Source organism: Pogona vitticeps, chromosome 8 (genome assembly GCF_051106095.1).
Source record: "Pogona vitticeps strain Pit_001003342236 chromosome 8, PviZW2.1, whole genome shotgun sequence".
Lineage (NCBI taxonomy): Eukaryota > Metazoa > Chordata > Lepidosauria > Squamata > Agamidae > Pogona > Pogona vitticeps.
Genome location: NC_135790.1, coordinates 3,915,001 through 3,942,389, shown reverse-complemented (window position 1 = coordinate 3,942,389; position 27,389 = coordinate 3,915,001). Strand labels below are relative to the sequence as shown.

The window sequence follows — 27,389 nt, the reverse complement described above, 5'->3', positions numbered from 1 at the left end:
AAATGCTAAAGCATCGAGATAGAGGGAAGCTCTTTTCCCGCTTACCCAATCCCAGAACCAGGGGACATCCACTCCAGTTGAGTGTTGGGAGAGGGAGAACATACAAAACAAAATATTTCTTGACCTAGCGTGTTGTTGGTCTGTGGAACTCCTTGCCACAGGATGTGGTGATGGCATCTGGCCTAGGTGCATTTAAAAGGGGATTGGACAGATTCCTGGAGGAATCGCAGTTTGCAAGCCATGATGGGGATGTATAATCTCCAGTCTTAGAAGGAAAGGACCTCCAAATGCCAGATGCAGAGGAGGGGTATCGGGGTATCAGGAGACAGGTCTCTCGTGTGCTCCCAAGAAGCATCTGGTGGGGCCACGGTGAGATCCAGGAACCTGGACTAGATGGGCCCTCGGCCTGATCCAGCAGGGCTCTTCTTATGTTTTTATGTCCTTAAGAGTCAAAGCTTTTCCTGGGTTGTAATATAGTTCAGGCTATGGAAGGGGGCTGAGGAGAAACCTAGCTGAGGGTTGCCTTGTGAGGACAGGCAAGAACTTCTTCCCTGAATTTGAAATAATGCCATGTCAACATGCTCCTGTTGGTCCTGCACCGGTTCCCAGCTGAAAAAACCCACTTCTTCTTCCTCCTCCACCCTGGTGCCATTTGTCCTAAAAAGCCTGGTCTCCTCAAGATCTTATTTCAGCTTCAAAGGCAGAAAGGTCAACATGTTCCTCTTCCAGATAAACCCAGAAGATTTATTTAATTGTCATTTTGGTACCTGGGGCAACTGCACAGTCTCCCACCCCCTCTGTCCTGCTATAATGCATTTATTAGAGTGAAGAACAGAACACTCCGCTTGCCTCAACTTATTTCTTAACAGCCTCTTTTTGGTTATTTTTGTCTGTCCGAGATCTGACCATCAGATATTCAGAGCTTTTTAAAATTTATTTATTTCTAAAGATACATGTATTTGCAATATAACTCCCAGAATCATGCAGCCAGCAATCAAATTCCTCAGCTGGCATGGGCTAGGAATCTAAATAGAAAACTTCTCTGAGCTCAGCTTTGAGTGTGAAGCTTCCAGTTAATAGCCTTTTAATGGACTGTGTGCCTTGTTGCTTTTAAATGTGGTTTTTTTAGTATTAATTTATTTACTTCTTTTACAGTATTTGTGTAATTTTTAAAAACATGTGTATGTAAACTGTTTTTAGCTTTTAAATATTGTCTTTTCAATGAAGTAAGCCACTTTGGGGTCCTTTTTAAGGAGAAAAGCAGGGTAACAATATTTAAAATAAATAACACTTGTTGACAGATAGCCTCTGATCAGCCCCTGCATTTACATCCCCTTGTGTAATCTTCTTTTCAAATTATTTCAGCCAACTGCTGTCCCTCCATCTTGCAAGTGTAAAATCCCACAAGTTAATAAATGGCAGAAAAATAGTAAGCTGGATTTGGTCATGTGCGATGGTATTTCAGGAGCTGGCAGGAATGCTGTCGCTCTGTGATTTTGAAGTCTTTGTTCCCCTTTGTACCTAACCTAGCTTTTTCTGCATGCCTGCTTTACTGGAAATTAACTCTGAAAACAGTCTCAAAGAGAGCTATGTGGCAGCCTGCCCAGAGAGAAAGAGGCTTCTTGTAATAACTCTTACAAGGAAAAATAATAACCTGGTTCCAAGTTAGCCAGAATCAGTAATGCTGAGATCTTTTTGTTTTGTTTTGTTGAGACAGTGATGAGAGGGTATTTAAGCACATTTGCAAATAAGCCCCTCCCCTGCGGTGAGTAGAAATCCCCTCCAGGCAACCACACACGGAAAAGTAAACCTTGTTTCTTTCTGCCTAATTTTAGAGAAAAATTATTTCAGACTGTTAGAGGAGTTGGAAATGACTAATATACGTATTTGGCGGTCCAGTGGTACTTCCCGTGGGATTTTATGGAGACTGGCCTGCAAACTGGAATGTGTATGTCTTGATAGGTCTCCTTTTCTTCCAGAGGGGTAGTTGCCAGAAGTTTCATAATGTTTAATCGATACCCGCAAGGGTGGGTATGTTTTTGTTCTCAGTCCCCAGTGGAATGCAGAGGGAAAGCTTGTACGAGCATTGTGCATTTGGTTCTTGTTCCAAGTCCTCGGATTTAGAGCTTTCATAAATGGCAAAGGAGGATAAAAGATGCTGCAGGTGTGGGGAAGAGAGGAAGTGAGAAAAGAGCTAGTTAGTACAGTGGTGCCTCACTTAACGAGTTTCAAAGCATTTCAATGGGATTTTTTCATTTCGCTTGACGAGGATTCCGCTTAACAGCGATTTCAACGGAACAAATTATCCTCGTCAAGCGAGGCATCACTGTATCTTATAAAGCAGTGATTCCCAATCTTGGGCCCCCAGATGTTCTTCGACTACAACGGTCAGAAATCCTGGCCAGCAGAGCGAGCGGGGAAGTCTTGTAGGCGTTTGCTTTAGTGTTAAATGAAATACTCAAATTGTACTGTTGAGGAAAGGCATGGCCAGCTTCCTACTCCTTTGGTCTGCTGTCCCAAGTCCCCTTTTTTTGGGACGCATCTTCACAGAACCCAGAAGATCCTCATCCTGCATAAACATGTTTCAGGACTGGTCTGCAGGCTTCCCGTGCTCACGAACCTTCATGTTCGGATTTAAGAGACCTGTGCCGAGACCAGCAGGGTGACCTGCATTAATCGGAAATGTGGACTGTAGACTTTTCATAGGGTCTTTTCCCTTCTTCTCTCCCCCTTTTAGGATCACTGTCACTATCAAGGGTATGTGGAAGGAATATTAAACTCTGTCGTTGCTGTCAGCACCTGTTCTGGACTCAGGTAATCAAGGTGTCCACCTACGTTCTCCAGAGGAGGGGCCGAAAGTGGTCCAAACCTTGGTCCTTGATCCACAACACATTGCCTTATTTTAATGAAATGAAGGGTTTCATGCAAAGGGTGGGTCAATATGGGTCTGCAACAAAGCCTTCTACTTCTTCTCTTTCCTTTTTAGCTCTTTAGAATGCTACACCATGGGTGGGCAGACTTCAGATCTGTAGGATTTTGGTGGGTTGGTTTTTTTCCCCTTCTTCTTAATTTAGAAGCACAGGATTTGAAATCTTGGTGCAGAAGAGATATGGCACATTTAGAAGGAAGGCGGAGCTGTGCGTCAGGCTGTTTTGGGACTAAAACCCTCAGAATTCACCAGCCAATTTTGGGGGTTGTAGTCCAAAAACACAAATATGGATGCCACTAATGGAGGTATTTGAGTTTTAGACCTGAATGGAGCATGGCTGTTCCATACACTTCAGACTCTCCCCTGATCCAAGCCTTCTTCGTTGCGCTGATATAATTTTGGGCAAAGGGGAATCCTCTCAGCTTGTGTAATTCTTAAGCAATCGAGAGTCCCCATGACCTGCTGCTGATCAGCTCAGAAATCTGGTAGCAGATCCTGATGGATCTTCTGCCCGTCTAGACAAGCAAGCATAGGCTGTTCATGAACAGAAATGAGGGGAATTCCATGGCTCCCCACCTGGTCCAGAGCCCACTGATGCAAGCAGGGAAAGACTGCCCAGCATTGAAAAGATGCTCTCAATCCAGCTGTAAGTCGGTGTGGTTCTTCTCAGTAGAGCAAGATCATAAGGAAGGAAGGAAGCAAACAAGCTAGAAAGCAAGCAAGCAAGCTAGGAAGTAAGCAAACTAGGAAGTAAGCAAGCAAGCTAGGAAGCTAGAAAGCAAGCAAGCTAGGAAGCAAGCAAACTAGGAAGTTAGCAAGTAAGCTAGAAAGCAAGCAGGCTAGGAAGCAAGCTAGGAAGCAAGCTAGCTAGCTCAGTGTGGGATTGAATCCAGGTCTCTCTGATAAGATCCATTACTGCAGTGGTTCCCAACTTTGAGTGACCCAGGTGTTCTTGGACTGCCACTCCCAGAAGCCCCGGCCAGCACACCTGGTGGTAGAGGCTTCTGGGAAAGGCAGTCCAAGAACATCCAGGTTACCCACAATTGGGAACCACTGTGTTATTATGATGGTTAGAACTGCAGTGCCGCCCTAAGGCTCAATGTAACAGCAAAGATATGTAGTCTAAGCAGAGCGTATCAGAGAATCTGCGGCTTAGGAAGAAAGCTTTCTCCTTGGGAGGCTAATTTCCTTTCCCTCCAGGAAACTTTGATTGGTGTGTGAGTGGACATGGGCATCTATGTGCAAACAACTCATGGGTTTTCAGTTGCGTCAATATTTATTATTTAAAAAGTCTAAGCTTTCAATGGCAGGGTCCTGCGCCATCTTCAACAAGGAAGGCAAAATCTCAGCTAAAACAAAGCTAACCTTAAATACCTAAAGTTGCAACCAAAACCACTTTTGATTTTGAGGGTTTTAAGGTTAGCTTTGTCCGTTGTGAAAGACTGAGATCTCTAATGCACATGTATTTATTTATTTATTTATTTATTTATTTATTTATTTATTTATTTATTTATTTATTTATTTATTTATTTATTTAATTTAATTTAATTTAATTTAATTTAATTTAATTTAATTTAATTTAATTTAATTTATACCCCGCCTATCTGGCCCATTTATGTTGACACAGCACAGTGTTAAAATAAGCATACGTACACACCCCTGCAGTCTGATGTGGTACAGTCCAGGAATGACTGTTCTACTCAAATATTTTAGCCCGTTGGAGTCAGAGCATTGGTCTCCTTCCTTCTTGCTAAAAAACCAGCCTTCCGTGGCTCTGTGTAGGCTCTTCCCTTGCCCCCTCTCCCTGCCCCCAGGAGTATTGACTGAGGTGATGTCGTTATTAGGGGTTTAATCCAAATCGAAAACATCACCTATGGAATTGAACCCCTTGATTCGTCAGACTCCAGACATCTCATCTACCGACTGGAGAACGTGAGGAGGCACCGCCTGGCCTGTGGGGTTTCGGCTGACCCGAACCAAAAATGCGGAAGGGTGGACATCCCGGCCACACCTCAGTTGCAGAGAGTGAGTGAGTCCTGTCAGGATTGAATATTTGGGGGTTGTGATTTCGAGGGGGACTTTTTAATAGAAGGTCAGAGCATGACTTTCTCCCAGTTCTTTTGCCAACCCTGTTGGTTTCCTGACTCTGAAGAGACTCCTTCCTGCCCGGGTGGTTTTGGCTGCCTCGCCGACAGCGACGTGAGGTATCTTTGGAATTATGGGCCTGTTGGGGACGTGGGTGGCAATGAGGGTTAAACCGCAGAAGCCTCTGTGCTGCAGGTTCAGAAGACCAGCAGTCGTAAGATTGAATCCACGTGACGGAGTGAGGTCCCGTCGCTTTGTACTAGCTCCTTGCCAACCTAGCAGTTCGAAAGCATGTAAATACGAGTAGTTAAACAGGTACCACCTTGGTGGGAAGGTAACATGGCGTTCCCTAGTCATGCTGGCCACGTGACAATGGAAACTGTGTTCAGACAAGCACTGGCTCTACGGCTTGAAAACGGGATGAGCACCGCCCCCTAGAGTCGGACATGACTGGACTAAGAATGTCAAGGGGAACCTTTACCTTTACTGGCCAACCAAGAAAGAGGCACATTCCACACACACACACACCCAAAGGGTTATCAAAACCTTGGTGTTTTGCTGGATTTCTTGGATGAGTGTAGGGTGTGACACTCTAGCTAAGAATCAAGGCAGAATGAATGGGACCTTTTCCTCTCGTTTTGGACTGCAAAGCCCATGGATTCTTACCGTTGGCCATGACGGATGACTCTGTTGGGAGTTGTCGGCTAAAACATCTGGAGGGCCTAAGCTCGCCTACTGCTGCTCTGTGTGAGGGAACAGAATGGATTGGATCATCGAAATGGCTTGGGAAGTTACACAGGTAGTAAAGGTCCGGCTTTTGACTTCTAGATCTCCCATCCAACTCAGCTCCTTTGGGATTCAATCCTGGAGAGATGTTTTCATTTATGGCGCATCCCAGAAATTATCTAGACGTGGATGGCTCTTAACGTCGCCCTGGAAACTTTTCCTGTAGATGAAAAGATGGGCCTGTAAATTGACATCAAGAACATGCATGAAATTTACGTATTTTTCATGTGACTCAGTTGGATCCTTTGAATTCTTTTTGGGGGCCTTGAATTCCTTGTTATGTTTGGTACAAGTTGCGTGTATCATGGCCAATTTTTTTTTAATCCAGCAAACATGAAGAAAGACGACAAAGAAGAAAAGAAACGTTGGCTTTTGTTTGGAATGTGTTGGCTTTCTGCACCTTGGGTGTGTACAGTACTAACTCCGAAGCATGAATGCACAATAGGAATGTGGAGTAGGGTGACATCACCGTTTTGAACTTAGAAACCCAGAAGATTAATTTTGTTGTGAACTTTCTCTTCTCTTGCAGAAAAAGAGAGGCATCCTTCACCAGACAAGATACGTGGAGCTTTTCATAGTTGTGGACAGAGAAAGGGTATGATTTAGCTTTCTGGCATGCATGCAACTGTCTGCGCCATTCTTTTTTCTGTGGGTAACCGTGTGCTCCAGTTGTCAGTTTAGGTCGGTGATTCCCAACCTGGGCCCCCCCGATGTTCTTGGACTACAATTCCCAGAAATCCTGGCCAGCACAGCTGGTGGTAAGGGCTTCTAGGAGTTTTAATCCAAGAATAACTGGGGACCCCAAGGTTGGGAACCCCCCGTTTAGGCCATTGTTCTCAGACTTACTTGGGAGCTGTTCAGCCACTCCTGTCTTTAAGGGGCAATTAAGTCGTGGTCAATTTTGCAGCCACGGTCGTCCTCAGGGTAATCCCCGTGGCCATGCACACCCATGAGGAGAGCCCCACAGTGCAAGCAGTGGGATTGGGTGGTTTTAACAAATAAAGAGCCACACTTTTGCGAAGTGGATAGCTCTTAATTGCCTATTCAAGAGAAACTGTCCTCAAATATTTCATGTTACAGTGGGGATGACTGGCAATAAGGCATGATTCCTGGGATAATCCATATCTTCCAGCTCAACTCAGAGGGAACAGAGAAGCCTGGTGGGGGGTGACAGATGATATTGTCCCTATAGTCAGAAACCCATGGAGCATTGACCTTGGGAGCCATACCGCCATGTATCTGATGTGTTCTGGTTAGTTCCTGGGTACTAGTGGCTCTGGCGCAGCCCCGTATGAGGAGGTCAAAAGCTTTTACCTTCATACAGGGGTGGGCAGGGAAAACAGCTTTAGAATGGCTAAAGGGCCACCTTTGGGTGGTTCAGGAGATTTGTGGAAATGGCTGTTTCAGTGTTGAAGGAATTTTTTTCCTGGTGTGTGGAGGGTGTGAAGAATTCTTGGCAAACCCTCAGCATACCCCCAAGTCTTGATCGCGTGGCAAGCAGAGAGAAATTATGCAGAGGGGGCCCTCACCAACCAAATTTTCTTTATGCAAAGATTGAACAGCTTATTCATTGGGAATATTCTAGATGTAAGTCTCCTTTATCTACCTGGAAGATGGACTGAAAGCGTCCCAGTCCCGGCTTTGTTCTGAAGACTAGCGATACCTCTCCAAATCCTGTTCGGGGCCTGTTCTTTTGTTGCCGTTTCAGATCCCCAAACACTAAGACTGGTGCTCATGTTTTGCTTTAGAAACTGGGAAAAAAATCTGTTTTCTTTCTACGCATAAATTTCTTTCTTTTGCAGTACATGGTTTTAGGCCAGAATAAAACAGCTGTAACAGAAGAGATGGTGCACTTAGCCAACTACTTGGACAGTGTAAGTGACCGGCTTGCAATATATGGGGAAATGATGAAAACAAGAGAAATGGACAGAAATGGTACCATCCTCTGGTTCCAGATTCACAGCTGGGTGTACTGTGTAACTGCAGTAATGGCATGAGAGAGTACAGGGGGTGTTTTAACAGTAGGAAGCCACTCATGTTAATTAATTATTTTTTCTTAGTTTTCGGCTTTCTTTGATTTCTAAAGTACAGTCGGACCACAATATTGATGGGGAATAGGTTCCAAGGCCTCCCAGTGGATGCCGAGAAATGCAGAAGTAGTGAACACTATATGTAGCATTCTCTCTGGCTCCGTCTAGTGGCTCCTTCTGGTAAATACACCTTGGAAATATATATTTCTGGTTTTTTTTTAATTTAATATTTTCAAGCAACAGGTAAATGAATCCATGGATGCTGATCCAGTGCACAGGGGGATCCCACGGTACTCTGTGTTTACAAGGGTGTTTGTGATGGGATTTTAAAAAAAGATGGAGGTTAGGAAAGATTCAGGAATTTGACTATTTGAGGGGGAGATGGTTCTCCAACTAAATGTGCTGGACTAAATCTGACATTATCTTCAGCTTGTAGGCCCGTGGTGGTGCTGTCTGGGGATGATGGGATCGGTAGTAGATGACATCTGGAAGAAGGTTGAAGTTGAAAATGCCAGGATAGGTGAATAAGCAGTCTGAAGTGACTTCCCTGCAGGGAGTGTTCAGTGCATCTCACAGTGGGAGGCCCGGGTGGTGGGTCAGGGTGGATCGAATACTTTGTGGTTTAGTTGTTAAGTCATGTCCGACTCTTTGTGACCCCATGGACCAGAGCACGCCAGGCCCTCCTGCCTTCCACTGCCTCCCGGAGTCGGGTCAAGTTAATATTGGTCGCTTCGATGACCCTGTCCATCCATCTCGTCCTCTGTCGTCCCCTTCTCCTCTTGCCTTCACATTTTCCCAACATCAGGGTCTTTTCCAGGGAGTCTTCTCTTCTCATGAGATGGCCAAAGTATGGGAGCCTCCGCTTCAGGATCTGTCCTTCCAGTGATACTCAAATACTTAAGATTGCACAGATTGCTGTCACGTCTGACCGGCATTCTTCTGTCCTCTTTTCTTTTCCCAGATGTACGTTATGTTGAACATCCGCATTGTGTTGGTCGGCTTGGAGATTTGGACGCGGCAAAATCAAATCAGCATAGAAGGAGGGGCGGGAGACGTGCTGGGTAACTTTGTACAGTGGCGAGAACAGGAGCTCGTCCCACGCCAAAGACATGACAGCGCGCAGCTTGTCCTGTAAGTTCCCACACTTTTGCCCTTTTGGTTTCCCTTCTAGCCCTAAAACACAGGTATAGGGTTGGAAGGGTTCAAGTGTGATGGTTTTAGGAAGGGAGGGAACGTTATTGAGAAATCGATTTGGCCAAAGAAGTTAAAAATAACAGGAAGTGACTCATCCAGAGACAGATCAAATATGCCACTGTCAACTGGGTGAAAAGGAAGCAACTAATGGGACTTACTTTAGGGCAAAAGAACTCCAAGTCCCATTATTCAGTCTTGGGGATTCCTGCTGAATGATGGGACTGGGAGTTCCTTCTTCCCAGAAGTCCCACCCCTAGTGTTGTAAATATTGCTCCCAGACGGAAATAAAATGTTCCTCGTCAAAGAAATCTCCTGTCATTGCTTTCAGCACCTTCCATCACATTTCAGGATGCCTCCCCTTGTAATTTGTCATCTTTCAGTGGCCATTTCTGGCTTGGCCTTAAAATAAGAATCTGACTTTTCTTTTCGCTTGTACCAAAACCCTGAAAGTACTGTAATAGCCCCTGGGCGCCTGAGCTAATCTGTGGTTTAAAATGGGTGGTTCTTGTCTGTTTCTAGTAATAATTTGCAAGAACTCTACCTTTTTAATTTTGTGTGGGTTTTTTTTTCTTTGCATATTTTAGGAGAAAGGAGTTTGGTGGAACAGCTGGGATGGCTTACGTGGGAACAGTGTGTTCTAAGAGCCACGCTGGAGGAATTAACGTGGTAAGATAACACTCCTTGCTCTGCTGTTGAGTTAGAGACACAAGTGCAACTTTTATGGTTGTGGCAGAAGGAGAGGTGTAACATTTCCCCAAATTTCCATTTTTTTTCCAGGAAAAAAAAGGTTGGGGGGTGGGGAAGTGCTTTTTTTTTCCCTCCTGGAAAAAAAAAATGAAACATTCTGGAAAGTTTACATCTCTAGAGAGAACTTAAATACCTAAATTCTCAGAAGTCCTCTGCATCAGGGTGAATAAAAACCAATGTTATTCTTTAATACCATTTCATTAAAAAAAAAATCAGGCTTTTTTTATTTAAATTGTAAAAAAAAAAACCCTCCAGTTTTTTTTAAATTTTAAATCATGATTTGGATTTAAATCAAATCCACACCCTGTTGTGTGTACAAAGGAAAAACAGTAAACCCTTATTTTCTCTAGAGACAGTTTTAGGGAAAGACATACGGCTTCTCTCTGTTTCCTTTTAGCTATGGCAGTCAATTGCAAAGGGGAGAACTTTGGTCTCTTTCCTGAAGGCCAACTTACTGAGTCGAACACCTTTCTCTTATTCTTATTCTCCACCTTGGTTTGAATTCAATAGCCTGTGCTATAGAAATGGAGAAAGGAAAGCCAGATAGTGGCTTTTTCAGTAAGGCACTATCTTAGCTGAGCAGTCAACCAACCCATGCTGAAATCAAACCAAGGTGGAGAACCTTCTATTTTTTAACCTCTGCTGCCGCGAACCGGTGGGAAACATCCGTGGGAGTTCAAGTCCGGAGCTGTAACGCCTGACCTACTGCAGTGAACTTTTGCCCCTAGAAGATGTTTGACCTTGATGAATAAATTTCCAGAGTTGCTTCTTCTCTGTGTTGTAGTTCGGACCGATCAGCGTCCAGATGTTTGCATCCATCGTCGCCCACGAGCTCGGCCACAACCTTGGAATGAACCATGACGATGAAAGGAACTGCCACTGTGAAACGGGGAACTGCATTATGAATTCTGGAGCATCGTATGTAATGCTTCTGTCTGGGTTCATTAATGTTTATTATTTGAAATAATAAAGATTATTATTTTGGATCAAGCAGCGCGAGAGGGCATGGGAGCTAGTGGCTGTCCGCAGAACTCCAGGGAGGCTGAGTGGGCTCAGCCTGGCATTCTGTGTTCTTAGAGGAGCCCGAAACTTCAGCAGCTGCAGCGAGGAAGACTTTGAGAAGCTCACGCTGAACAAGGGTGGAAGCTGCCTTCTCAATATCCCCCGGCCGGAGGAAACCTACAGTATTCCCTACTGCGGCAATAAGCTCGTGGATGCAGGGGAGGAATGCGATTGTGGCTCTCTGGACGTGAGTAACTGGGACGCCGTGGAGGCAGTCTGGTTATCTGTGAACTTTGGATGAATTTGTAGTTGAGGGTGCACAGATCGGCCCATATCTGTCTGCTCAAGCTTCACATTTTTCCAGCCGTACCTTTGGTTTGTGTAATATTTCGGATTTTTACAAAATAGGACCTAAAAATTCACACACATTTTTCTTCTCTGTCCACAGTTTTTTCTAATGGGAATGCATTTTTGTACACAATTTGCTTATCCAAATTGCTGGAAAATTTTGTACACAACTTGCCTGTGTTCTTTTTTTTTATAGTGGGCACTCTTCCTAATCAATAGCATGGTGATATTATTTTTTGTTCATGCCATATTTTTCCATGTATAAGACACCCCCATGTATAAGACGCCCCCCACTTTTCTAATCCAAAATTAAGAAATCTAGGTGGGGCTTAGTAAGGGTGGGGGGAAAGGGATCAAAGCTGCAGGATCGCTTTGATCCCTGCTTTCCCCTCCACTTGTTTTTGTTCTCTCCTCGGCTTACTTCCGTGTATAAGATGACCCTCAATTTTTTGTCTAAAGATTTTAGACAAAGGTATAGTCTTATACACGGAAAAATATGGTATGCCTAATTTTCTGGGATTCTCAGTTTCTTTTCACCACAGCCACCAGAATTCAACAGGAAGTCTCCCAACTAGAATTCTAATAGCTGCAGCAAAACAAACAAACAAGCAAACAAACAAACAAAACAAAACAAAACAAAAAAACCCACACAACAAACCCCTTAAGTTCTCAGAGAAGTTTCAGAGTACACAGCTATTCTCTCTGCAGTGGTGGCCATTAAAGATAGAGAAGGACCTCAGTTGAACTTTCTAAACTCCATGGTAGCTGCACAGCATTAGAGGACATTTGAGAGGCATCCTCTACAGAGCCTAATGAACAGAGAGACTACCGTCCCCTAATGCTTTGCAGCTTGCTGATGACTTCCAACATTGCCAGGGCAGCTAATCCATTCCAGGTTTGAGTCTAAACTTTACAGGAGATGTCCAGGGTGCTGAACCCAACTTCCAAATAAAGACTCAACCCTGAGTGGATTCACTGCCTCTTGTGAAGTCAGACTTAACCGTGTTCCCCCTGGCAGAAGTCCAAATTTCATTTCGGTTTTTCTTGCGAGATGGTGTTGGAAAGGATCTAGAGTCTGCTTGGCCCTCCTTGGTTATTTTTTCTTTCCCTTTCAGGAGTGCAAAACTGATCCTTGCTGTGAAGCTGGAACGTGTAAACTCCGCCCAGGCGCCGAATGTGGTTATGGAGACTGCTGTCACAATTGCTATGTAAGACCTTCCTATCCCCCAAGTCCTTGCAAGAAGGGGCAGGGCAGGGGGAAATTTCCATGGGATTAGGACGAGGAGGAAATGTGTAGCCTCCCAGATGGGGATGGACTGCAGGTCCCATCCGTCTTCTCCTCTGCCCCAGCTGGGGATAATGGGTGTTGTAGTCCGGCAATATCTACCAGTTGCCCACCCATAAAAGGAGGGCATTTAAGACCACAATCCTTTGGGGGTGAATTAATGATGGTCCCTGGGTTCTGTTTTTCTTCCCAGTACTTGACCAAAGGCACCAAGTGCAGAGAAAGCGCCAGTGAGTGTGACCTCCCGGAGTACTGCAACGGATCCTCGCCCTTCTGCCCGCAGGACGTCACCGTTCAGAACGGGCACCCTTGCCACAACGAGGAAGCCTATTGCTACAACGGGTTGTGCCAGTACTACGAAGCGCAGTGCCAAGCCATCTTTGGCCCAAGTAGGGAGAACAGCCGTCTACTGTCTTTTTTATCCCGGTCTAGGCAAAACCACAGGCTCCGTGGAGGAAGGAGCCCATGGGCCTAGGGCCCTATGCAACCCCTGGTTTGGAGTGTACAAACCAGTGACTGCCCTGTTTAAAGCAAAAAAGGCTTCCATGTTTTGCATATGTAGTGAATCTGTTTTGTTTTGTTCATATACCACCCCATTAGTGCAGGAGCCCTATTCTGGGCAGTTTACAAGCAGCTAAAACCAGCATCAACATAGAATCAGCAGTAAATTAAAAAGCGCCAACAGCAAACAGCATTAAGCCAAATGGCACCAAAAGCAAGTTTTCCCAATAAGAGTGGGACAGGAGGAGGGCCGGTCAACCAAGGTCTGTGTGAAAGGCCTCCCTGGAAAGTCATGTTTTCAGCTGCCTCTTAAATCAAAGCTCCTCCAGGAGCTGGTTCCACCAGGATGGGGCCGCTGTGAAGAAGGCCCTACCTCTGGTCGAAGACTTCTGGGCCTCCCTTGGGGTGGCAACATGGAGGAGCTTAGTCTGGGATGATCTGGTGGGTTGGGCAAAAGGGGAACCCTTTCTCCAAGTGCCAAAAAAGAAAAGAAAGAAATCAAGCAGAGCGTTTGCATGTGTGTATTTCAAAAATGGATCCTTCCCTTTGCCTCTTCTTTTAAGGGGTTGTCCTGCCCATCAGGTTTTAAACGAAAGGGGCAAAGCTGTCATCCAAAGAAAGGGCACGAACTATCCCTGAGCCCGCTTCTTCAATCTCTGTTTTGCAGAAGCGAAGGCGGCCCCAGAAATTTGCTTCTCTGCCGTCAATTCCAAAGGGGACCGGTTTGGAAACTGTGGCTACCACGGCCATGATTACAAGAAGTGCTCAAGCTGGTAAGTCAGGTGTGTTGCGAAAATACTTTGCAAATAAGCTGGGAGTACTTCCCGGAGGAGATGTATGGGGTGGTCTTATCGGGGGCGGAGGAAAACTATATGGGCATCTCTCACCCAGGGGCGAGGTTGTTTTGTCACCTCTTTTGAGACCTTGGCACACTTTAAACAACACCTTTGCAGCCATAAGGGCTAGAAACTTGAGAGGTTTTTAAAAACAATTATACACAAAATGGATATAATTTTGAGGAAGCTGAGTTGTGTTGCTTCATTTACTTCTTCTGGAATTAATATTTACACAGGGGTTAGAAGAGCATGGCTCTGATGGAGCAGGACCTTTTTTTTTTCTCTTTAGACCTCTGTGCTTGTTTTAATATTATTTTTCAGGAGATGACCAGAACGTAGCCATGTTAGTCTGTGGTGGCAAAAAATAACTCCTGAGTGGAAAATTTCAACCACATGGTACATTTAACCACACACACCTGAACACTGACCTCACCTTAAGAAACAGACCTCACAGACACCTGCCATGAAATGTTGGGACTTTGGTTTATAATTTTTTCTCCACTCTCCACAAGAGATGGATGCATGCCCGAAGAAGTGATATTTCATCATGGAAGCTTGTGCTGAACGTTTGAATTTTAGTGGTCTAATAAAAGTATCACCTCTTGTAAACTTTGACAGCCTCTTGTGTTGCCTTAAAGGCTAACAAATTATTTTTGATATAAGATTTCGTGGGCATCCATACATGTGGCATCTTTAAAGTGCCAAGATTATGTTTTTCACAACTTCTTGGGGAAGGGTATCAAAAGGAGATTAACTTTTGTTCTCTTAACTATGGAGCAATTTCTATTCAGTGGCTAAGGGCCATGCATTCCCAAACCCCTCTTCTGAGTTTTGCACCATATTTTTTCATGTATAAGACGCCCCTATGTATAATACACCCCCCACTTTTCTAACCCAAAATTAAGAAATCAAAGTGGGGCTTTGCAAGTGTAGGGGGAAAGGGATCAAAGCCCTACAGGATCACTTTGATCCCTGCTTTCCCCTCCACTTGTTTTTGTTCTCTGCTCGGCTTACTTCCGTGTATAAGACGACCCTCAATTTTTAGTCTAAATATTTTAGACAAAAGTATAGTCTTATACATGGTCATTTTTGGCTGGTGGTGCCAATAAATCTACTCTGTCAGTTATGTCATTACACCAACACCTTCTGTTATTCTTTATGATGCTTAAATCTGAGATTATTGCTTGGGAGGGTGTAATTTTCTTTAATCCCCATTGGAAAACCAAGCCTGGAAAAAAAATCTAGGTGGATATTGATCTTCAGATAATGTCAGCAATTATAACAATTACTTCAATGAAACTTTAAGTGGATTTAAATGTAGAGTAGATCGATTTTTACTGTTGCTGCTCTCAGGAAGGGTATAAAAGCACATCTTTTCATACTGGCTTTTGTGATATTGCTTAATTTATTGTGATGATTTTAACTGGTTGTGATCATCATCATCATAATGTGCCATCAAGTCAATTTTTTTACATAGGGCAACCCTTTTTTTCAGTGTTTTCCAGGTAGAGAATATTCAGAGGTGTGGTTTACCATTCCTTTTTTCTGGAATCATTTCTGGAACTGTGCACTTGCCCAAGGCTACCTAGGCTGGCTTTCCTTGCAAGAGGCCCAGTGAAGAAATGAACTCCCAACTTCTGGCTCCACAGCCAGATACTTAAACCACTGAACTATCCAGCTAGTTTTAATTGATTGTAGACTTCATGATTTTAATGATTTTTATAATCATTTTGTGATTTGGATGATTGAGTGGTTCAGCTTTCTGCCCTTGTTTTTTTTATTATTATGTTTCACGTTGACCATAAAGCTACCTTGAGGACTACTTAGTAGTGGAAAAGTAGGGTAGAAATATAATAAAAGAGGGCAAGGACGTTGTGGTTGATCGTAATGGTGATAAATTGTTACCCTGCAGGAATGCCATGTGTGGAAAGCTACAGTGTGAGAACGTGAAGACACTACCCGTCTTTGGGATCAAGCCGGCCATTATTCAGTCTCCTATCAAAACCAGCATGTGCTGGGGAGTGGATTTCCAGCTAGGATCGGACGTCCCAGACCCAGGAATGGTGAACGAAGGTACCAAGTGTGCACCTGGAAAGGTAAATCAGGGAAGGTCTCCGTCTTTCCTGTAGACCACTGGACGGCTGCTCAAGTTTTGGAATCATCATTTATCCCCTATTTAATTTTAATTTTGATTTGTATCAGAGGTTAATTTTTAGAATGTAGCTGGTCTGGTAGCACCAAGTAATCCTCTTGCAAAGCTTTGACCACCATTGGCATGCATTTGTGTGACAGTTAGATTAATAGCATTAATTAAAAATTAACTGACATTAAGAATTAAAGAGAAGGAAGTTTGAGATATTATCAAACTTGGAATCTGTTTTATCAATGACTAGAAGCACGTTGTATAGCTTAAGGGCTTAATATGTACTGTAGTTGTATTAACAGATGACTATAAGCGGAACCCCAGGGGACGTGGTGGCACTGTGGGCTAAACCACAGAAGCCTTTGTGTACTGCAGGGTCAGAAGACCAGCAGTCGCAAGATCGAATCCACGCGACAGAGTGAGCTCCTGTCGCTTGTCCCAGCTCCTGCCAACCTAGCAGTTCTAAAGCATGTAAAAATGCAAGTAGATAAATAGGTACCACCTTGGTGGGAAGGTAAAATGGCGTTCCCTAGTCACGCTGGCCACGTGACCACGGAAACTGTCTTTGGACAAGCGCTAGCTCTGCGGCTTGAAAACGGAATGAGCACCGCCCCCCTAGAGTCGGACATGACTGGACTAAAAATGTCAAGGGGAACCTTTACCTTTTTATAAGTGGAACCCAGGTGACACAATGTTAAATAAGCACTGTTGTTGTTGTTGTTACTAGTAGTAATAGTCACAGTCATAATATTATATTATATAATAATTATATATTATATTATATTATTAATAATAATATACTACTGCTACTGCTGCTGCTGTGGAGCAGTGGAGAATCGAACTCTCAACCTCTGGCTCCATAGCCAGAGGCCTACACCACTGAGCTATTAAGAAGTGGTAGAGAACACACTCCTTAATTTGTTTACAAGTGAAAATCATCGACTGGATATTCAGACTCTGATAGGGACGGGGAAATAGCAGCAATCTACTGTTGTGATTCCTCTTACATAAGCATCTACTACCGATCATATCCTGGCCGATATAGTTTTAACACGTGTGCTTTTGTTCCAGGTGTGTAAGCACTACCAGTGTGTGGATGCGGCAGTTTTGGGTTATGACTGTGACACAAAGAATCGGTGCCACGGCCACGGGGTAAGAGGCGTTTTGCGCTTTCGACAGTAGCGGTTGGCTGGGACGTTTGTTGGCCTCTCCACCCCATGCTCTCACTCTTCTCGGTTGCACCACAGCTAGAGATGGGCATGAACTGCCAGTTCATGGTTCATGCCGGTTTGTCCTTCGGAGGAGCAGGCGTTTGGCGGCTCCCAGCCCGGCCTCTCAGAGGCAGTGTCTGGAGGCGGCAGCGCTGGGAAGCTGGGACGCTCTTCCCGAGCAGGCACCTGCTGGATAAGGCGAGGCTGGGAGCTGTGAAACACTTGCTCATCTCAAAACGAACCAGGACGAACCGATGAACTGAAGGTTTGTGCCCATCTCTAGCCACAGTCTTTCCTTTGCACTGGTCTCTCTCTTACATCCTTCAGCTGAGCACTCTCTGAGCTTATCCAAAGGCTACATGACCCAGTATCCCCAGCCAGCATCACTCTCTAGTTTAACAAAGTTTTGAACCCCCTCTTTTCTCTGCCCATAAAATTATGGAACAATTCAAAACATGTGCATTTCTGAACTCAAATTCTTGACATTGACATCTTTAAAATGTGTTGTCGGACAGTCCTCCCTTCAGTGAAAGATTGTTGGCTAGACCCCCAAGTGACCCTGATGGGCTGCAGTCGGGGACGCCAGACCACCCCAAATGGACCCTCCAAATTTCGTGGAAGCCCCTCTAGCCATTCTTGCCTGATGCAGTAACTGACAGAGGGGGAGGAACTGGACTTTTATGGATATAAAGGCCATTTCGTTTTGTCCACATCCTGTCTTTCTCTCAAATCAGGTTGCTTTCAAAAGGGGCAGGGGGAACCCAGTGGCATAAATAATAACATTGAGCTCCAAAACTCGGCATAATCTTTCTATAGTTGATTTTAAAATTCACGCTTCTTCATTTTTTGTTGTACACCCCCACCCCCCGAGCAGTGGTTTTTGCCAAGTGGGTGGTATAAAAATGGAATGAACGAACCAATGAATAAATCTCTCCCAGCAGGGGCTACACTGTGTTTAAGGCAAGAATTGTTCTCTTCGAAAAGCAGGAACAGCTCTTCACTTTTCTTGTCTGGTCCTGTTGTGTTGTGTCTTTTCTTTTCGACGACGGCTTCCAGAATCCCCCCGGCCAACACAGGGATGTTTGGAACTGTAAAAATACTTTTTCCAAACTCTGTTATCAGGAACTGCTACGTACCTGATCTGACAGACAGACAGACAGACAGACAGACAGACAGACAGACAGACAGACAGACAGACAGACAGACAGACAGACAGACAGACAGGAGATATTTGCTTCTAAATCTAAGAGTTACAATCCCCTCTTTGACTTTTTCTCCCCCCCCACCCTTTAATCTTTATACAGGTATGCAATAGCAACAAGAACTGTCACTGTGATCCAGGCTGGGCCCCTCCCTTCTGTGACACCAAAGGATACGGTGGCAGTGCGGACAGTGGGCCTCCCTATAACGGCAAGTACCCCAAGTAGACACGGTCATGGGACCTTCTGGGCTCATGTGTTCAGCCGGGTTCTGGGATGGTGTTGAGTCTGTCTTCTCCCAAGTTCCTTGGGTCCTGGTTGGCTGACCCTGTGACTCTGACCATCAGCCTTTACCTGCAGCGGGAAAAGGTGCTAGGGTCTTGGAAAACTACCAGCAGAAAACTTGTAGACTTTTGTAGGTTCCTTTCTTCTCCTTCTCCTTCTCCTTCTCCTTCTCCTTCTCCTTCTCCTTCTCCTTCTCCTTCTCCTTCTCCTTCTCCTTCTCCTTCTCCTTCTCCTTCTCCTTCTCCTTCTCCTTCTCCTCCTCCTCCTCCTCCTCCTCCTTCTTCTTCTTCTTCTTCTTCTTCTTCTTCTTCTTCTTCTTCTTCTTCTTCTTCTTCTTCTTCTTCTTCTTCTTCTTCTTCTTCTTCTTCTTCTTCTTCTTCTTCTTCTTCTTCTTCTTCTTCTCCTCCTCCTCCTCCTCCTCCTGGGCATTATGTCTCCAAAAACAGGCCTATCCAAATTCAAATGAGTTCCCTCCATGTCAGAAATGTGACCCCCTTGGTTTAAAAACAAAAAGGAGGTATGCAGAATGTAGAAAAGATTAGTCACCTCAATGCATGCTGCTAAAGACAGCAGATGAAAATCACAAAAGTAAAGTGGAAACTGATGAAACCCAGAGTGGAGACTATGCAATCTTCCAGGTGTTCCTAGACTCCAAATTCCATCCTCCCTCACCATTGGCTTTGACAAGATGGGAGCTGCAGTCCATTGAGAATCACAATCTGTGTCCTTTTATTCTCCTCTCTGCCCCATGTGAGGCCGAAGAAGTTTTTACAGTGGTGCCTCGCTTAACAATTGCCTGTTTAAACGATGAATCTGCTTGACGATGAGGTTTTCGCGATTGCTATAGTGATCGCAAAATGATGTTTTAATGGGAGAAACTCGCTTTACGATGATCAGTTCCCTGCTTCAGGAACCGATTTTTCACTTAATGATGGTTTAAAAACAGCTGTTTTTAAGGATGGATTTTTCGCAAGACAGACACCAGAAAATGGCCGCCCTATGGAGGATCTTCGCTGGACGATTAGGTATTTAGCCCATTGGAACGCACTGAGCAGTTCTCAATGCGTTTCAATTGGTTTTTTCCCCTGCTTGACGACGATTTCGCTCTACAGTGATTTCGCTGGAACGGATTAACGTCGTCAAGCGAGGCACCGCTGTAATTTCAATTTGAGGGAAGGAGCTGCTGCTGAAATGTCACTAAGGTTGATGCTAGAGCTAATCGATTTTTCGCCCTCTCCTTCTTTTCTTTTCTTTTTTTCCTTCCAGATGAAGATAACACAACCAGAAACTGGCTACTGGTATTCTTCTTCCTGATTCTTCCCCTTCTTGTGGCTTTGCTCTTCTGTTATTTTACAAGGAATCAGTTTGCGAAATCCATAAGGCCACTGGTGGACAGCTGTTGTCGGTGCGTATTTCTCTTCCCCACTTGTGGCAGAAAGTGATTGAAAATTACCTTATAGAAAAGCAGGGATTAAAATCCTAATAGGAGGGAAAAAACACACCAAGGGATCAGTAAAAGAGGAGAGTGAGTAATCCACCAGCTTTGTGTCCAGCTTGTTAAAGCAGATCTGCTCTAAACTTTACATCCTGAAAATCTGATGAGTAGGGAGCAGAGCAGATGTTGCAACATGCCTGTCCCAGTGAGAGCTGTGCTGGAAGGCTAGAACATCTGGACCCAAGATCTTTGATGGCAACAGGACTGATCCAAGACACCTCTGCACCTGAGGCTGTAAAACAAACCCTATCCCTCAAGAGGGCTAGAAACCTGTGTAAAGACTAATATATGGGATATGCAGATTTTGCCAGAGGTGAAATTGATGATGGCCATGCAGAACTTGGGCTATAGAGGTATACTTTATCCTCGCAGCCATAACGTTGCAATGGGCTTAGCAGGTATCTTCAGCGTATGTTCTCTCTGCTCTTCTGTCTACCGAAAGGTGTTTCAGCAGATCGGATCACAGGACGCGGCAAAATGTAAACACAGAGTTCCCACCAAGCGCTCCATACCCTCCGAGAGATACATCAACTCAAATGGTAGGAATGAACGATTTATCCACTAATTTTTTGACCTTAGGTCATTGATTTGCATTGGAGGCGGGGGGGGGGACTGAATATCAGAACTGGACATGCTGAGAATGAATAGGAGCTGGAGCTGTATTAGAAAAGCCACATGAGCGACAGGCATGACTTTCCAAATAAGTTGGGTAATTGCTTTTGGATTGCGGGGGGGGGGGGGGAGGTTCCTGAGAATTTTCTGTTGAGAAATCTCTGCCAATTTAAAGTTCCAGTGATTCTTTTGGGAGAGAGGGTTTCTATTAAATCTTTTAAATTTCAAGTATAGAAAACTCTATGGAAATGTCTGTTTCTGGTTTGATTTTGGACTCTGTTGACCTTCACGATGACCGATGTCTCTACAAAAACAAAACACCGTGTGCAGATATGTGTTTTTGCTGCCTGGGGAATTCTGAGATTGGTCGTCCGAAGCCACGCGTTTGCCTATTGGAAGTTCTTACACACAGAGAGAGATTCTCTGCCCTCTCCCGGAGAGGAAGAAAGAGGAAAACGGCTTCATTTAGCCACATAATATTAGCTGACTTGAACCCAGTTACCCCTAACATTATGCAAGGCATAACAGCTCTTCCTACTTTTCAATGATGCGCTCTGAACATGATGTGCCTCTTGAGTGGTTGGGAGATGGGTTTTGCAATGCACGCCCTGAGTACCACCAACCTGAAGCAGTAAAGCCAAAGTTGTTCTTTTTAAATGAATCCACAATTCAATAATAACCTTTGGTTACTGGTTTTCTCACAGAATAGGCAATCAAACAGATACCCTGTGCCATCCTACACAGCTAATCAGCAATGGCATGGTGAACCTTTCCATTACAAGGCGCCACCTGTAAATTCAGCACCACTTGTTTCCCAGTCCATGGAACAGCATTTTGTCCCAACAAGGTAGGTAATGGGCAGCCTCTAGTTCTGGTGGGAACACTCTTTTATTTTATTTTATTGCTGCTGTTGCAGTTTTCCTTGCTTGACAGCTGATTCCAAGTACTGGACCAAGGCCCGCGTTCAAATCTCTATTCAGCTTCAACGCGTGCAGTGTGACCCTGGACCGGTCAGTTAGCCCTCAGCCTAAAAACACAGGGTTCTGAGGATGAGACCTTTCCAGATGTGCTACCCAGATGTGGTATACTAGATTGAGCTCCCATAGCTTGTCTCACCTCCTGCCAACCTAGCAGTTTGAAAGCATGTAAATGCGAATAGATTAATAGGTACCACCTCAGTGAGAAGGTAACGGCGTTCCATGTCTAGTCGTGCTGGCCACGTGACCATGGAAACTGTCCTCGGACAAACGCTGGCTCTATGGCTTGGAGACGGGGATGAGCACCGCACCCTAGAGTCGGACACGACTGGACTAAATGTCAAGGGGAACCTTTACCTTTACTATCTACAGTTAGACTATAGGATGCTAACGGGTCAAAGAGAATTTCACCAAGTGTAGTGAAAGCACGGTAGTACACAATGGCTGCACTCCTGTAGTAAACTGCAGCTAGAGTAGGCCCACTGAATCAATGGAGACTCAATGAGTCCGCTCCTCTCTAAGTCCCATTGATTTAGTGGAACCCTTACAGTGGTGCCTCGCTAGACGATGATAATCCGTTCCACTGAAATCGCTGTTTAGCGAAATCATCGTCTAGCGAAAAAGCATTTCCCCATTGGAATGCATTGAAACCTGTTTAATGCATTCCAATGGGGAAGAATCATCATTAGCGAAGATCGGCCATAGGAAAGCCACTTTGCGAACCGCTGATCAGCTGTTTAAATAGCTGTCTTGCGAAGCTTAGGTCCCGAAAACACCGGTTTTGTGAGCATGGAGGGAGCTGTAAAAATAGTCATCTAGCAAAAATTGGTTTGCAAAGCAGGGACCAAACATTGTCCAGCGAAATTCCCCCATAGGAATCACTGTTTTGCGAATCGCTATAGCGATTGCAAGAAGTCAATGTCTAGCGAATAAAACTGTCATGCGGGGTAACTGTCTAGCGAGGCACCACTGTATTAAAGTTTTGATTGATGCAGAGATAGATCCCGACGGGCTGGCACTTGACTTTTCCTGTCTGTTGCAGGCCTCCACCCCCGGCGACAAAGACGACGACAGCAGCTCAGGAACGTTTTGTCCCCTCCCGCCCTGCACCTTTGCCCCCCAAATAACGTCCCACCTGTCTTTCACAAGCCGTTCAATTTTGCTGGGACAGAGAGCTACATCAGTCTTCCATCAAGTGGTCCTTGAGACCCTTCCTTTTCTCATCAGCACTGGATAAGGAAAAAAACAAAGAGAGGAAGGAAGGAAGGAAGGAAGAAGAAAAATGCAAAACCAAGGAATGTAAGCTTACCAAACAAATACCTCTACCCAAACTTCAGGAGCCAAGATCGCTGAGCCTGTGAGAACTGTCGGTGTGAACTGCAGTTGGACTGCACTGCTGGAATCAGTGGATTAGCCTGAACTATAGTTACCTTTTGGGTGTAACTGTGTCTTCCCCTCTTTTATGATGATTTGTTCAGAAAAATATTCAGTACATGAGCATCCCCCACCCCCAGATGGTTGCTGGAAAGAATATAACATTGAGTGAAGACAGGCAAACGTTAGCAGTGTGGCTAATTTAGACTCTTTTGCTGCGTTTAGACCAATCTTATCTTGTTGGGATGGCCTGCTCTTTGAAACAGCCTTAAAGGGTACTGCAGGCTTTGAACAGAAATCATATATGGATAGCACTGATTGGCCTGTGTCCATTACGTTACCACATCCATGTCTTACCCTCTGTAGCCTTGGGAGCAATTTTGCACTTTTAAAAATCTAAAACGTTAACAAGGCAAACAATGGAGATGTAACTGCGTGCATGGCATTTTTTTTAAAAAAAGACAGTCTAAAGAATAATAGGAGTAAAGAATGATAGATGGTGACTTGAGGCCCCTATTCTGAGTTCTCTTTGGTTAGTGTTACACTTGTCTTCACTCATGCTTGCATAAAAGGAAGTGTTAAAAGCTGCTGTTCAGACAGGATGAGCGCATGGACAGGAAGAGAAACTAGACCATTGTTGTTGTTTTAATTTGGGTTACCAGGCAGCTAAAAGGCACGTAGTGAATCAGGAAGCCAGCTTGCAGTCCACTTCTATACGTGTCTAGTCCCAATTAAGTTTCGTGGGACTTTTAGGTAAGTTATTATAAGACTGCAGATGTAATCTTGATGTCCCGCCAGATGGACGGACCGGGTGCCATCCACGCTGCGCTGTTGTTCCAACGTTCCTGCCGTAAGATATTTTCTACGACAAGAAAACAAGATGGAAGAAATGGTAACTTAGAAAAGGACACAATGAATGAAGGACATCTGAACCCAATCCCCTTAAAAGGCTGTAGAAGAGACAGGGTGGTTGCACAATGGGAGTCTTGCCTAAAAGCCGTCCTTGACAAAAGATGGAGCATATTCTTAGCATATTTTAGTTTTTTTTTAAATGGTGTGGGAGACTGCTTGTGTCTTTATGTAAATTAACCCAAGGCAATTTTAACTGTGTTCCGGCTGACACTAAACTATAGCTAATAAAGGATACTAGGTTTAACTTAACAATTGTTTTAAGTTAACAAACAGAAGTACAGGCAATTCTTCAAATATACCACTAATAATCGTTATGCAAAACAAAGGTACGAGGTGTAATTTTCGTCAAGGCTGGGGAGCGAGCAGCTGATGGCTAGCCAAAGCACTTCCGTGCAGCTGTCACAGATTTGCTAGAAGTCAGAAACAGAGGGGCGCCTGGAATGTTTATGACAACCAGCACTCAAGAACTGGAACTGAAAAGATTTAAAAGCAGAGACTCGCTCAGTTTTGATTCCCACAACATTGGCATCTTCCTGTGGATGCAAGAGGCGTCACTAGCCTCACCGGAAGACCAGCGTCAAGATCATCCATGCTGTTGTATTCCTTCTGATCACTATGTACAAGTGTGAAAGTTGGAAAGCTGTCCGGGGGAAAAAGTGATTCATTTGTAATATAGCCCTGGAGGAGAGCTTTCAGGGATACCCTGGACGGCCAGAAAGACAAATAAATGGGCTCTAGAGGAAATCAAGCCTGAATGATCTCCAGAGGGACAAGTTATGAACCTGAAGAGCTGTCCTATTTTGAGCACCCCGAGACTCCCTGGGAAAGACAATAATGCTGCGAAAAGTTGAAAGCAGCAGGAAAAGAGGAAGACCCAATACGAGATGTATTCAATCCTCAAAGGAAGCCACAGGCTTGAGTTTGCAAGAGCAGAGCTGTTGAGGACCAGACATTATGGAGATGGCTCCTTCATAGGGCGGCCATAATTTGGCAGCACCCGCATGGCACATAACAACAAATGAGGCATTTCTTGTTTTGAGGATGGCAGTCTAGATGGGAATACTGTGGAGGTGCCCATGTCATCCCCCTGCCTTTACACTTTGGCATTTGTCAGGGTCACAGAGATGCTATGCAAATAATGATAATGGCATGCCAATTAGTGGCTGCTCTTCAGCTTACGATGCATGACCCATGTGACCTTCAGGCCTATCAATCCTCTGCCAAGTTAATCATAACTGTTGACATTTTATAAAATAAATCTCTATCCGGCAAGAGAGAGAGAGGGCGAGGGTATAATGTGCCCCTTAACTGAACGTTGAATTTGCACATTCTCCCCGCTCCGTTTTGTCACAACTTCTTTAGTGTGGGAGCACCAACCACAGTGCAAAATCCCCTCTTTAAAATTTAAACCCACTGAACAGATTTACGAGCACTTTAAATCATAGCAACCTGCTGAAGAATCGAATCATTCAACGCTGACTTTTACCAAATTGTTTTTTCTCGTGTCAGCCAGGATGTTTACATTGGCTAAATCTTGTTGGATCGAATTGTGTCGATCTTTGCACCATTTACCAAGCCAGAACAGAATATATACAGAATACTTACAAATTCTGGCTTGGTCAACGGTGCGAAGGTTGCCACAAGCCATTGACATGAGCTTCAGAATGACACCATTCCTATTAAATTATACTCCAGCTGATTCCCACATGACGGCCGCTGTTCAGCATACACTTGTTTGGTAGATTTCTCCATTATTATTGCCAAAAAGAAAAAAAAGTCTTTAACAGTGTTTGTATGTATTCCTTATATAGATATACGGTATGTCTGCATTTGCAGTAATAAAATACTTGAACTACTGTGGCCTGTCCAGTTTGTGTGAAGCAGTCTCACAATTGCCTGCATTCCAAAGTTTGTAAACCCAGTTTGGGGTAGTGAGTAGAGTTGAGTAGGATTGAGTAGGATTCTGGGGAGTTGGGTTCAAATTCCCTGCTCAACCATGGACGCTTACTTGGGGTAGCCATGATCAACTCTTCTTGGAACATTCCTCAAAATCCTATGAGAGTCGCCGTATCTATGAATGAGGCCATGAACCATCAACAAACGTCTTACAGCCCAAGATGAGGCTGGTGAGTGCAAGTATTTGCATACCCCTCTTTCACACATTTATGGTTCCTAAGAATGTTGTGATGGCTGATTCTTATAATTTTCCACCTCTTCCCAAACTTCTCTTTTTGGTTTACTCTTCATCATACTCTCTGGAAAGCACCCTCTTCCACAGCTGTTTTGTTAGGTCCTTAGGTGGCTCCTCGCCTATGGAACAGCCTCCGGAGATTCACACAGCACCTACGCTGGGAATCTTTGAAACCCAATTAAAAACATGGTTATACATCCAGGCCTTCCCTCCAGTCAATACCTGATTTCTTTCTATTTTCCTTTTTCCCCCTTCTACTTTATTACAGTTGTTATTAAACGACTATGCACATTCTTGAGTTTATTGTTTTATCCTATATTGTAAGCCGCCTAGAGTGGACGAGTAGTCCAGATAGGCGGGGTATAAATCAAATAAATAAATAAATAAATAAATAAATAAATAAATAAATAAATAAATAAATAAATAAATAAAAATAAAATAAAATAAAATAAAATAAAATAAAATAAAATAAAATGTCTGGCTCCAGGATCAACCGCCCTTGACCCAAAGCCCAAGACACCCACTCCAAGCAAAGGTATCATCTTCTGCATCACTACAGCCTCCTCTGAATTGTTCCCCACTTTCCAGCATGAAATGACCCCACAGACTGTGTCCTACCACTGAAAAGACTCTTCCCGCCCCCCCACACACCTTGTTTTCCCATATCTGTGCATGTTTTTGTGTTGAGACCTGTGTTAAAGTGCACAGGAAACAAGCATGCGAGTCATCTTAGCAGGACGGAAGAGAACCCTTAGTTCACCTTAATTCGTTATTTCTAAGGTAATTTCTTTGGGAGCTTGCAGGCAGTATCACTTCCACTTGTATCGATCACAATTCGGCTCTGCAGCCCCGAGGATTCATAGCATCTACAAGGTTAGCCTGAGCTTGAAAGTTAAGTGAAATGCAATGAACCTTCGTTAAATTGCAGTTGTCATATAATGGTATTGAACTGCTATTATTAGAAAAGGGAATTACAGATAACTAGGGATTTTAATTCCTTTTCTAGCAGTCCAATAACATATTGCAAATGCATTTTAATGACAGATGCTTTTATTCTTTTTATGAATTAACTGTTTAGTTACCAGGCTAGCTGGAAAACGAATATCACATGGTTCAAGAGCAGAATTGTATTATCTTGCCTGATTATCTTTTTTTTTTTTTTTTTTGGAGGAACACGCGTTTTGTCCCAAAGACTAGCAGTCTACAGTACTCAGAATTTTTTAAAAAAGTAATACAGTAATGCTATT

The 27,389-nt window shown here is 44.1% G+C and overlaps 1 protein-coding gene across 2 annotated transcripts in view; it reads left to right on the top strand.

Moving 5' to 3' along the window:
• The window catches only part of LOC110072231 (disintegrin and metalloproteinase domain-containing protein 9), a 44,317-nt gene extending 17,700 nt beyond the window's left edge, over positions 1-26,617 (top strand). For both annotated transcript variants that reach the window (XM_072979167.2, XM_072979168.2), the window contains exons 5-22: positions 2,738-2,814; positions 4,774-4,954; positions 6,330-6,395; positions 7,603-7,674; positions 8,792-8,961; positions 9,609-9,690; positions 10,556-10,689; positions 10,849-11,020; positions 12,237-12,329; positions 12,600-12,795; positions 13,575-13,680; positions 15,656-15,839; positions 16,958-17,038; positions 18,402-18,507; positions 19,848-19,986; positions 20,519-20,615; positions 21,393-21,535; positions 22,708-26,617. In XM_072979167.2, coding sequence (XP_072835268.2) covers positions 2,738-2,814; positions 4,774-4,954; positions 6,330-6,395; positions 7,603-7,674; positions 8,792-8,961; positions 9,609-9,690; positions 10,556-10,689; positions 10,849-11,020; positions 12,237-12,329; positions 12,600-12,795; positions 13,575-13,680; positions 15,656-15,839; positions 16,958-17,038; positions 18,402-18,507; positions 19,848-19,986; positions 20,519-20,615; positions 21,393-21,535; positions 22,708-22,792 — 2,184 coding nt within the window. In that variant the 3' untranslated portion in view covers positions 22,793-26,617. The remainder of the gene's footprint in view (positions 1-2,737; positions 2,815-4,773; positions 4,955-6,329; positions 6,396-7,602; positions 7,675-8,791; positions 8,962-9,608; positions 9,691-10,555; positions 10,690-10,848; positions 11,021-12,236; positions 12,330-12,599; positions 12,796-13,574; positions 13,681-15,655; positions 15,840-16,957; positions 17,039-18,401; positions 18,508-19,847; positions 19,987-20,518; positions 20,616-21,392; positions 21,536-22,707) is intronic.
• Positions 26,618-27,389: the final 772 nt, after the last annotated feature.